General features: G+C 40.0%; 1 protein-coding gene across 2 annotated transcripts in view; it reads left to right on the plus strand.

Moving 5' to 3' along the window:
- The window catches only part of ADAMTSL1 (ADAMTS like 1), a 437554-nt gene that overhangs the window by 327536 nt on the left and 97040 nt on the right, over positions 1 to 12978 (plus strand). For both annotated transcript variants that reach the window (XM_069002429.1, XM_069002428.1), the window contains 2 exons: positions 4458 to 4569; positions 5142 to 5280. In XM_069002429.1, the coding sequence (XP_068858530.1) occupies positions 4458 to 4569; positions 5142 to 5280 (251 nt within the window). The remainder of the gene's footprint in view (positions 1 to 4457; positions 4570 to 5141; positions 5281 to 12978) is intronic.

Consider the following 12978-nt stretch of genomic DNA (forward strand, 5'->3'; position numbering starts at 1 on the left):
GCTGCACTAGGGGGGAGGTCCAAGTTGCACGTCAGGAAGAACTTCACTGCAAAGGTTGCAGTGGGCTGCCCAGGGAGCTGGTGGACTCACCGTCCCTGAAAATATTCCAGAAACAGTTGGACGTGGCACTTAGTGCAATGGTTTAGTTGACATGGTGGTGTTTGGTCAAAGGTTGGATTCCATGATCTGGGAAGTCTTTCCAGCCTGAATGATTCTGTGATCCTGAGGTAAGAAATAATAATTTCCTTTCTCTGTCTCCATTTTGGAACACACACACACACAAGAAAGAAATGGTGTCTTTCCTCCTCACCTCCCCCCAACTGCATAAAATGAGAACATTTTGTTGAATACACTTCTCATGGCTTAGCTGTACAAGTAGCATTAATAATTACTTGGTTATGACTGCTGGTTATAAATTGCTGATTAAATTTCAAAACTGTCCAAGTAAACTACAGTAGTTTTGTAGGTCAGGCCATGTGTTCTTCAGTGAACAGAAGCAAATGGTTCGGGCACACACTGCCAAAATCAAGCGAAAAAGGGTTGGGCTTTCAAGAACTTGACTTGTTAGGTTTTATGTGAACTAACCAAATTTTGGAGTAACAGGAAAAACCAACAAAGTGCAAAGGTGAAGTCAGATGCTGCAGTCTCTTGTTCATGGAACAGATCAGAATATCTCAAAAAGCTTACACACCTTTTGTGTTCAAATTTTTATTTTCTTGTTTTCATTCAACTTTTTGTGACATCTCCCAAACCAAATCTACATTTTACCAACTCCAAACTTCACCTGAGCCACACTTTGTGCTTCTCTTGCATCATCCCGGCAGGTATTAATAAAATCAGTATAAAAAACAGTGATTACGAGAGATTATTTTTTCCAAGGTCTTTCAACGGGGAAAAAAGATCTCTCTGTTGATAGTGGCTATAGGCTAGACAGTGGATATTCTGAGGACTCTAGTTTTAACCAGTTCCTTATATGACTGGTGTTATTCTTTTGAGTCAACAGCTGACTGAACATGAGCCAACTGTGCCCAGGTGACCAAAAGGCCAATCATGGCATCCTGGCCTGTATCAGGAATAGTGTGGCCAGCAGGACAAGGGAAGTCATTCTTCCCCTGTACTGGGCCCTGGTGAGGCTGCACTTTGAGTGCTGTGTCCAGTTCTGGGCCCCTCAATTTAGGGAGGATGTTGAGATGCTCAGACACTTCCAGAGAAGGGCAACAAGGCTGATGAGGGGTCTAGAACACAAGCCCTGTGAAGAACGGCTTAGGGAAATGGGGTTGTTTAGCCTGGAAAAAGGAGGCTCAGGGGAGACCTTATCACTCTCCACAACTCCCTGAAAGCATGCTGTGGCTGGGGGGGGGGGGGGGGGGTGGTTGGTCTCTTCTCCCAGGCAGCCAGTGACAGAACAAGAGGACCCAGGCTCAAGCTGCACCAGGGGAAGTTTAGGCTAGACATTAGGAAGAAATTCTTCACTGAAAGAGTTATTGGCCACTGGAATTGTCTGCCCAGGGAGGTGGTGGAGTCACCATCTCTGGATTCGTTTAAAAAAAGACTGGATGTGGCACTCAGTGCCATGGTTTAGTTGATGAGAAGGTGTTAGGTCATAGGTTGGACTTGATGATCTCAAAGGTCTTTTCCAACCTAGTTGATTCTGTGATTCTGTGAGTCTGTGGAAGTGATAAGGGCTGCTCTGATGTTAGGAATGCTCCAAATCCCCTGAAAGCTAAAGGAAGTCAAGGATGATCTCTGGTGAGTTGCAATGCACAAATACAGGGATGAGTGCTCTGCAAGATCTGAGTACTTCTGACTTCAGCTATTAATAAATTCAGATAGGATTTTATTTGCAAATATATTGATCAATTGCCATTTTTTCTAGTTCAGTTACCTAAGTTGTTATTGTTAGTTGGAGGACTAGCTTAAGATTCTCAGGTGACAACCATCTCTACTTGAATCTTTGTCACTTCTCATAGCTATGAGGGTGTTGCAAATACTGCAAAAGTAAAAAATTTCATCATACTACAGAGCTGAGTGTGGGAGAGATTACTACAGAGATTTCAATGTGTGGGAGTTGGCCCTGTGCAGTCAAACCAGGACATTTCTTACCGCATTTAGCTATCAAGTCTCACTCTGAGTTTTTCAGGGCTCAAGCAGCCAGTGATGTTTTTTCCTGGACAAAGAACTTAGCTTTAACAAACAGTCAAACAAAATACAAAAGAAGATTTTGCTATGTGGAATCCCATGTATATATTATATTGTATATTGTTCCTCTTCTGCTTACAATACTCCTTAAAAAAAATACATGTATGCTTCTTTTATTTGCTTGTTTTGTATAATTTGAGCTTATGACTGTGGCTCATTGTAATTCTTTCCCACCTATGCTGTTATCATGGCTGTATGAGTGACTTCCACATTAGGCTCGAAAAGATGTACATCTGTCTTTCCTCTATGTCACAACAGACAGATAACTGCAGACATGCGGGAATAGTCCCCAGAGAGAGAGGAGCTTTTCTTTCTTCCTGATTTTTTTTTATTTTTTAAAATGTAAACTCTTTTTTCCTCCCGTTCTTTTTATAGTAGCCTCTGTGTGAGTTCTTGGTCTGCTCTTTATGATTCACTGCAGACCGTACTGCTGAGTAGATCTGAGTATACCAATCACTGATGATCCTTAAAAAACAAAGAGTAAGAACAGAATTCTCCCCAGAGAATTCCTTTCCTGTACATTTAGATCAGAGACCTCCCCAGATGGCTTCCAGCACAACAGAACATTTTTCCCAGGAGTGCCTGAGGCTTTCATGAGCCTGGAAAGACCCTTCTGCAGTGTGTAATTAATGCATCATCCCCTCACAAGGAATTAGGTATCCTGTTTCTGACACACGGATTCAAAGAATATTGATCTGTGCAAAAGGCCTTCCCTTTGCTGAAGCAGTTGTATTATTGCTACAGCTGGTTTGGGTTTTTTTCCTTTTGGGAATTGACATCACTGCTTAATTAGAAAAGGGCAGCCTTAGTCACAGTGGACCAGATCTCATACACACATCAATATTCTTGCCCTCCTTCTGCTCTTCAAGATATATCTTGATTTGTAGTCATGTTGCTGTCCATGTACAGGAGAAAACAAAACAAACAACCCAAGTTACAAAGTTCATCTAGATTTGTCATATTTTTGCTTCTATTTCACAAACCATTCTTCAACAGTGTCTTTTGGTGTTTGGACAGAGAGAAGAGAAAGGGAAAGGCAGATTTAAAAACAGTGTTTCCAAAATGAGGAGACTCACTTGAAACATGAGAGAAAAAAAAAAAAAAAAAAAGGCAGTGGTTAAACAGTTTAAGCTGTATGGAAAAAAGGGGAGAGGATTGCTCCTGAGAGCAGCAGTACTGTCTTGGAGAAGGATCCATCTTTCGTAGTTGTGATTTAGCAGTTTTCCCTGTTGTGATAGCATTATGCCACCGATGCAGAGATGCTCAGGCAGCACTGAAACACAGTGTCCTTGGACAAATAATCAAATAGGAGAGGATTTTAGCAGCAGACTTTTTTCTTCCCTTGCCAGCTGTTCATGCAGAGGCATAGAGGTAAGGACAAGGGGTAACCTGCTGAGATTTTGAAGTCCTCATAACTGGATTAATCAGAACAGGTGTCAAGTGGGAAGGGTTTTTTACTGGGCCAGGTGTGCAAGTGGTTCTGCTTTACCAGGTTGTAGGTCTCTCATATTGCAGTCCTTGCACTACAAACTCTTGTTTATGTGGGAAATCCATTCACACATAGTACTGAAAGCATGCTAGCTTTTAAGTTCAGATGGCTTGTACGCTCTAAAGACAGTTTTCTAGACATGCACTTAGCCCCAGCCAGGATTCCATGCCTAAGTCTGAAAAAGGCATTTTTACAAGTAAAATAAAGTAAGCAGGAGAACAAACTTATATTAAAGACAGTGCCACAAAGGAGAATGAAATAAAGACCTCACCTCAGGAAAAAAAAATGAAAAGGTGAATTAAAATTTTTAAACTATTTATTATTTTTCACATCGCAGCCTCCCATGTTTTACACTGTACTCTCAGTGTATTATAACTCCTCATAGAATGTTTTTTGGGAAACATTAAACATCTAAAATCTGTGTCCAGGTATCAGGGACAGTAAATAGTAGTAGGTGATTTTCTGACTCATTAAACATTAGTCCCTATCTTCTGTCCCTATAAGATTATTCAGTAGCACTAACCATGCGTTTGCCATGCACTCTTTATTTCAGAATATGGTCTCAAAATGGTCACTGACTATGCCCAGAAATTTATTTGACTGTGTTTTGAACCCAAGATTTTGCCACCAATCTATGCTTTGTTTTTCTATTTAATTTTCCTATTGCAATGTGTATCTGGTATTTCATGAAGCTGCAAGATGCATGTAGTGGAATAATTCTTCCCAGCATTTATAATGGGTTCACTCTTTGATATAACCTCTTTTTCAGATCCATTATGCTGGTGCTGCTGACAGTTCAGTCCAGTTCATATTCTACCAGCCTATCATTCACCGATGGAGGGAAACTGATTTTTTCCCTTGTTCAGCATCCTGTGGTGGAGGTAATGCATTACCACTGTATTTCAGAAACTGTCATCTGCATACCTTACCTGTCCCAACTTCTGCCCTGTTTAAATAGTTTCAACTAAATGAAGAGAGGGATTTAGCAACGTGGCAGTAGCCAGTAAGTTTTTAGCATCATGCCCAACTGTGTAGATAAAGTACATCTTCATGCCTACATGTCTGCATTTAATGCTACAGCAGTCAAACATAAGGGCTGATGGGATTTGGGCCTCTTTTGGAAAAACAAGATGTCTCCATTTGTCCCTATTCCTACCAGCAGGTTTATTTGCTATACTGAAAGAGAGGGCACAATTCTTGATGACTAAGAAACCTCAGCCTTTGTTTTTTTTCTTTGTTTTTTCTAAGCTTCTGAATTTTTGTTTGACTGTACTGGTTATCTTTGTTTCCTACTACCTACTGCTGTTTTCAATCTGGCCTGTAAAACAACAGCTGCTATGTCCAAGCAAGCTGAAATTAGTTTTCTTTTTACCAAATCAGAACTTAGATACATTTCAGAGCCAGACAGGAAGAATACCATGTCTCATGTTATTTATTCCTCTGTGTATTGCAGGTTATCAGCTGACATCTGCTGAGTGCTTTGATCTGAGAAGCAATCGGGTAGTAGCGGATCAGTACTGTCACTATTATCCTGAAAATATCAAGCCAAAACCAAAACTTCAAGAGTGTAATCTGGATCCTTGTCCTGCAAGGTCAGTCAGCTTTAATTTTAGAGACGGCTGAGATCTAAAGGAGTAAAATAAAATAGGAAAATATTCTGTTGATATTTCTCACAGTGTCATTCAACCTCTTTCTCATCCTGAGAAAGCACTGTGTAGAACACCTTTATTTGGCACCTTCACATAGCAAAGACTGATTTGAAATGGTTGTTTCTTCCCCTCAGAATGTATTTTGCCTCATTAATTGTTACAAAGTATGAGAAAACAAATTGTCCATGATACCATCCCCACATTCAGTACATGCCTCTTAAGTGTTAGTGAGATTGAAAAAATTCTTTTGCATGAAAATTATTGTCATCACAATTATTTTTATGGGTTTTTTAAAAATTTTCTCCTTAATAAAAGTCGTGCTTGCATTTATGGCAACTTGTAAAATGTAATGAGTGATTTTGTTCTAGTTAGCAATGTCCTTTGGCCCTGCATGAAAATCTCATGCTTGCTGCCCCACAGAATGGGTCAGGCTGGAAGGGACCACAGTTGGTCATCTGGTCCAACCTCCGTGCTCAAGCAGGGTCATCCAAGAGCACATGGCACAGGATCGTGTCCAGATGATTCTTGAATATCCCCAATGAGAGAGACTCCACAACCTCTCTGGGCAATCTGTGCCAGTGCACTGCCACTGCACAGTAAAAAATTCTTCCTCGTGTTAAGGTGGAACTTCCTGTGCATTCTTCCTCAGAAGATTAATAGAAAAATAGTAGGATCAGATAGTCAGGTTTTTCATGTATAAGAAAAGAAAGAAAACCACAAAAAAGACCAATCCTTTGTTGCACTGATTGCCCTGAACTTCAGTGGGAATCCATCTGCAGCCACTCAATAACAGCAAGCATTTATTTTTGCAGTCTAAACCTTTTGGTCGTCTTAAGTGGCTTTGCTAAAAGGTGGTTAAGCATAGCCCAGCAGGCATGACAAGGATGTCCTAAAGCCATTTTATCACCAGCTCCTTTCCTTCTAGACTAGTTTTGTGCTAAATTTGATAAACTGAGTTCAAGCAAGCGTCACATAAAAAGTTGCTGTGTCACTTCAGATTGCTGGAGATTGTCACAGAAAAAAGATGTCCTGATGAAAAAAAGAATGCTTAAGAAACCTATGGGGCTGTGTATCCACCTGTCGAGGATGGTTGCTGCCCAAACCAGGTATACCAGCTTTAGAGTAGCTAGGCATTATCAGAGCAGAACAAATCACTCCACGGCAAAGACAGTTTTTACTCCTTATAGAAAGTTTTCACTGAAGTTCACTGACTTTTTCTGGAGTTAACACTCAGAGTGCTTTGTCATTGAAGACACATTTACCCAGAGTGTAGAGCAGTTTATATTCTGTTGTTCCTATAAGACCATTTTGTTTGAGACCGAAGTCACTAGAGGCCAGGTATAATCAGGTAGAAGGCTGAAACATGAATGTCTCAGGAAAGGGATTCTTGAAAGGTATGCATCAGTATGGAAACTATCTTTTAGAGTCACCTATCATAGTATCAATGAGAAAGTAATTCTATGTAGTTGCTGTATTTTTTTTTTTTTTTAATTCCAAGATGCTATTTTTTAAACATACAGTTCTGGGTCAAGTATGTAATTTGCCTCTGGAATTTATGCTGTGGATATTTTCCATACTTTTCCCAATGATTTTAAATTATATATTCTCAAATGGTGAGACAGATGACTGCATGGTACATGGGAGGAAAGAGAAAAAAAATAACAGCTGGGCAGATGTCAGGAAGCAATTTTTGTTTTATATAAGACATAACAAGGCAAAGTTGTTGATATAAAGACCCTGAGGGGAAGGAGAGTCATTTAGAAATACAGCAATGCCATCCCAGAGGAACTGGCTTTTTGGAAACATCTTTAAAGTATGCCAAATTTCAAATTGCTGTTTTCAAAAGTGCCTTTGTAAAGAAGTCAAGAATCAACAACCCAGAGGAAAAAAACAGAGGAAATCTGTGGTAACTTCTGGATTCCTGATGATTTCTTACAGTCAGGAAGAGGGTAGGTGAAGCAGAAACATGGGGTCAGGAGCACGGACAAGGAGGGCGTCTTGGCTCTCCAGCGTCTTTTCTGTGTGGGAGCTGCTCTGCTCCACCAGGATAAAAGATAATTTTTCCTGGCAAACCCAGTCCCAGTGAGGCACAGCTGATTAGTGGTTGCTGACTGTTCCTATGGTGTGTCAACGAATGCCGCAGAAAATAATCGTTGAAGACCACAGTTGCACTGAATAAGGCAACTGAAATGGGTTGCTGTAGGAGAGCTTACACTAAAATTTTCAGCAAAGGGCAGGCTGAAAGAAAAGTTTGAGTGAATACCACAAGTATTGTGTGGGCCTGCAATAAGTTGCCTCTTTAGTTTTAGTGCATAGAAATGTTTTACTTTGTTGTGCTTACTATGGCAATAATTAGCAGTGTTGCTGGCATCTTGAATAGCAAAAAAGCTTTGTCTCACGAAGGTGGAAAAGTCTGTGGATGGTTATTTATCAAACATATATAATGTATACATACCTATTTTCCAGGTTAAGTAGAGGTGGCCACCTGTACTGTTCATCCAGGTCAGACCAGTAATTAATGTCTCACAGAATGCATGATACACCATGACACTGAGTGCCTTTTCATCCCTGCTTACCAATGCTCTATCCAGCCTCTCTCATCAACCCTGTTTCAGATCCAGCTCATGCCTAGCAAAGAAAAAAGGAAGGATCTGTTTATTTATAGTCCATTATGATTTTACCGCAGTCTGCCTTTGGCAAAAATAAGCCTATATGTGTAATATCTACTGATGTTAAGCAGCGGCTGGTTCAATCTAGTCCACTTACCTTCTATGTGGCAAAATCCAACATTAGTATTTCACCTATTTAATTAAGTGAAAATCTTTTAACTACCCAAAACTTGACAGACTGGAAGGGATTTTCAGCTTTCATCTCTATCCTCCTTTCTGGTATCTTTTAGTGAAAAAAGAATGGAATTTTTGCCAGCTTAGAGAAAAGGTTTGTTCAGATTTGACTTAACCGGTTGTGCTAATTTAGGACAATTCTAAGGTGCTGTAAGCAGAAGATACATCTCCTTCATAATTCAAAGGCTTCCCTCCGAAAAGCAATTTTTACAAATATGAAAAGTGCTATTTCCTCACTTAACCATTCCCCACTTACTCACCAGGATACTCTCAGTATTATTTCTAGATTTCATCTTCAGCTTTTAAGTGGCATTCCCGGCTGTGTCATTCTGCATTTTTCCCAATCTCCCATATTTTTTGCCTATTGCTCCTACATGTTAATGTGGAAGTTTCTGAGTCACAAAAGCTCTATTCATGCTTTTGCTGGGAGATTTCAATGGTGTATAAAGATTTCTAAAGGCAACCTAAGCAAAGATTCTAAATTCATGAAGCACTTGTCTAAAAACTTTCATATTAGCAAGCCTCTAGAGTAAAGTGTTCTTTTTAACACTTTAATTCCTGGAGTTCAGCTAGAGTTTTATCTGTAAGCCTGCCGCTAGAAATAATGTTGATACCTGTGGAAAGTTTGGGGGAAAATCTCTCATTCAAGCAAGGTTTTCAGCACCCAGAGACCGGAAGAAACTCTTGGATATCCACTAGTTATGGAGTTCTCCAGCAAAATTGCAAACTCCTCTTCCTGTCCAAGTTTTTCTTTTGGCATTCTCATTTAAATATCTATAATGGGTGGTGGCAGAAGTAGGCATCATCAAAAAGAAATATAAAATTAAATTTAAGGTTTAATGAAGTTGTACTTTTTAGCTGTTAAAATTTTCAGCTAATCTAACAAGAGCACTGAAGTACAAGTGAAAGCATACAAAAGACACCAGGATATTATGACCATTCAGAGTGATCCTTAGTGAGAAGTCTATAATATACTTGGTGATGTGAAAGTGGAGTTGTAGATGGAAAAGAAGCTGATAGCAATGGCAGTGTTCTGGTAGTCATAATCAAGGTCACCTGAATTCAAGAGCAGGATAAAGATGAGCAGTATACAATTCTAATGCCTAAAGAGGTACATTTCTTCTCAAGACAAGTAGTTGAAACCTTGAATTTTTGGACAGGATAAAAGTAATTTAAAATCATATAGAAAATAACTTTGTCAGAACAGGCAGGGAGGGTGGGCCAGGAAGCACTTGTCAAGCACTTAAAAGAAGTAAATAGCAAAGCAAATTCAGCTGTAAGGGGACAATAAGTATTAATGAAACACAGAAAGAAAGTCATAAAGGAGCTGCCAGAATGCATCAGATAACAAGCTATAAGGTGGGAAAGTATATCATGTACTGCTGTGAGCATCAAATACAGGTATATGTCTGCCCAATGTGAACTTACAGGAAAATTAGTCTATTTAAGTCCTAGAAGAGACCAAAACTGCAGCAAGTAAATGGTCATTTACAGAGATTTTCACTGGATATTCAGGTATTAACACCTAGTAGTGGAAAATAGCAGCTCATTCCTTCTTTGTATCAATCACTGCTCATCCAAACCACCATAAAATATTGAACTGAATAAAAAAGGGAGATATTTAGAAGCATTATAGTCATGCTGCTGGAAGGAATTACTTTTTCTGCTTTCAGCTGGCAACACCTATTTCAAGCACTGTGAACAGATTAGTTTTTAGCAGTCTATGGCAATGCTAATTAAACCATATGTTGCTTATAATTTGAATACTCTGCACCATATGCAAGACATTTTTTATAAAGGTAAGATATTGTCCTGCCAAACAGACATTCTGTTTAAAGCAAGAGGTTTTTCAGAATCCGGCACAAAAGGGTGGCTTTCTCAGCAGTTTTTTCATATATAAGTTGGTTTTTTAAGTATCCACTGACATTCCATTTTAAAATGTTTAAGCAGAAGACATTGGATTTTGCAAATCTGTGAAGTACTAAGACCATATAAAAGGACATATAAATACAAAGTACGTAGTAGTTCTTCGAGATTCACATTGATAGCATCCAAAAACCAGAAAGGTAACTCATACTGGTAGAATACCTGAGAATTACTGTTTCACTGCCTGTAAAAGTAGGCTTTGAAACCAATGTTGCCTGTACCTGTGGTGTTACTGTGGATGTCATCTACCCCAGCTCTGAAGGGAAACAGTAATAGATTCACAGAGTAACACATGGGAGGCATTAACAGATACCATCTCTTTGAGGGCCTCAATAACTGTTTCTCAACACAGAAGATGTTCCTGTAGCACAAGGAGATAATGTCACAGTGTGGCATTTTCAGAGAGCACTGAAGTGCAGTAACACACACTGCCTTAGTGTCAGGATTCAAAGTGTTAAAGTGCTAGTCTTTTGCACAAGATTGTTGTCTGTCCAGTGATAATCGTGGCTTTCACAGAGATGCTGGCTTGGATGCTAAAGTATTCTCTTTTGTGGTGAGCACTTTTGTGTCATCCAGCGCAGCCAACCCAAGCTACTTTAACATTTCATTATTATTTTTTCATTGCTAATAATATCTTAAACATATTCCATTGCTTAGATGGCACAGTCCCTGCCATGCAGGTCATTTATTCTCAGGTCTGACAGATTTCAGTGAAGGATTAAATCTTCCTTTTCTCTTATATTTGATGTGAGTCCTCATCAGGACAGAGGTGTAATGGGTGCAGCCACCCAGGAGCATGGGCAGCCCTGCAGTTGTGAGTAGGATACCCTCAGCAAAACCGAGCCCTCAGCAAAAGTGAAGGCTGTGAGCCAGCAGCTTTTGAGCATCCTGCAGAGGCTGGGCAGTGGCACAGCAGGGTGCAGGACACCAGCGCAGGAGCTGCAGGTTTTCCCCATGCAGCATCACACCACCCTGAGGCACCTCAGAGGCAGATGTCTTTTCTCTCTGCTGGCTCCTCTCCCAGTTCTAGCACCCATGCCCCTGCTTGGCTCAGCAGGCTCCAACCTAAGACTTGTCAGCACGCAGGAGAGAGAGCTGGGTAGGGCTGGCCTTGTCAGAAAGAGGGAGTCATCAGGGAGGTAGAGGAGAAAGGCATTTGAGCTTGTCATCTGTGCTAAGTCTGTGCTTAAGGGGGAAAAGGAGCAGCTGGGGAGGAGTTCATCAAACATGTCTTCCAAGGAATGCAGCTGCAGACAGTTGTCCTAAGGGAAGGCTGAATGTTTGTAGAGATGGCAGGTCTGGTTGCAGCACTCTCACCTCTGACATGTGCAGCTCCCATTCCAGCCATATATGTGCCTTGGAAGAGCAACTGGATTGAGACTGCCAGCCCTCAGGAGTTAAAAAAACCAATGTGCAGAATATATGACAGGACTTGTTGGTCTGAAAGGCATGGGAGATTGCAGATGTATGAGACAGAACAGCTCTGCAAAATAATTTGCTTTGTGCTCCTTCTCCTGCCAAATCTCTTGATGCTTTGTGAATGAGTCGTGTTAGCTACTCGCACATATTTCAGTGAAGGAATTATTTCCTCTGCTCCTTTAGCACACCATTTCCTTTGCATTTTCTGGGTAATGTACAGTAAATAAAGCCCATAAAGTAGATCTCTTCCATCATATTTATAGAAATATGGTGGACTGATAGATTCATGGAATTTAAACCACTTTGTCCCATCAAAAAGTAAGAATACCCCAAAGTAATCTCTAAGATTTTTTTAAGTGTCAACTTAGTCTTAGGGGGTTTTTTATGGAACACATACAAAAAAACATGCACAAGACTAGCTGGAAAGGTGCAGATGTCATTAATGATACTATGACCATCCGCTCTTCTGTTTTATCTTTAAGACAATTTTTTTAAAGTCATAAATTAAACCATTGTGTATTGTGGGAGTCTTTTTCCTTACGATGATTTTATGGCCGTGATTCATTATCTTGCAGTTACAGAAGGAGAACCTTTGGCAGCCCTTCACGTATGCACAAAGACATTGTCAGTAATTCTGTGGAGCTCAAAACTGTTTACAGAAATGCAATTTTTGTATGCAAAATTTTTTGAGGGTCAAACCTTTCCAATTACAATATTAATCCAGTGCTTTGTAAATGTTACTTAATATTCCTAGGAGTGTTTAGATGTGGTACAGTTATTTCTATCTGAACAGTCTCAGGAATGATGCATTCTAAAGCATGTAGACCTGGTTTATGCATAGAGATCAGGTTTATTAGAAAGAAAATATTTTTCACTGCAATGAATGAGAAATGTTTTGAAATCTGCTTCTTTTTTAGGCAGTAGATGCTTTTATAGTGTAATTATTTCATTTTTTAACTCACTATGTTAACCTTTTTTTCCAACTACTTCTCAGCAAGCTGATGAGCTGGAAAGTGCAAACAGCTTCAGACTGGAACTTCAGCAGCAGTGGTAGAAGAGTCAGGAAAACAGCAAATTCCTAAAAGCATGGGCAAAAAAACCCTCACAAAAAATTTCCTTCCATCTTCTTAAAATACTAGTAGACAATTCCTACAGATTCTCCAGATGTCTACCCATCAAGCTAAGTCCAAAAGGACTTGTTCATTGACCATACCCTAACCAACCCATTTGTATTTTCCAAAGTGTCCCAGTGCCAGAACTACCTCTCCTAAGTTTTTAGATTTTTGTGGGGACAGGCAGCTCTTCAAAGATGCAAATATGGGCACTCATGGAAAGAGTTCCTATGACTTCAGTGGCTCCTGATCTTAGAGGGAGCTGTCTAGTCCCTCTCACATATTTCCAGGGCTCCAGCTGCTTCCCGCACTTTAGCTGGAATATTCCAGCACACTGACCT

This window comes from Aphelocoma coerulescens (assembly GCF_041296385.1).
Source record: "Aphelocoma coerulescens isolate FSJ_1873_10779 chromosome Z unlocalized genomic scaffold, UR_Acoe_1.0 ChrZ, whole genome shotgun sequence".
In the NCBI taxonomy this organism is placed as follows: Eukaryota; Metazoa; Chordata; class Aves; order Passeriformes; family Corvidae; genus Aphelocoma; species Aphelocoma coerulescens.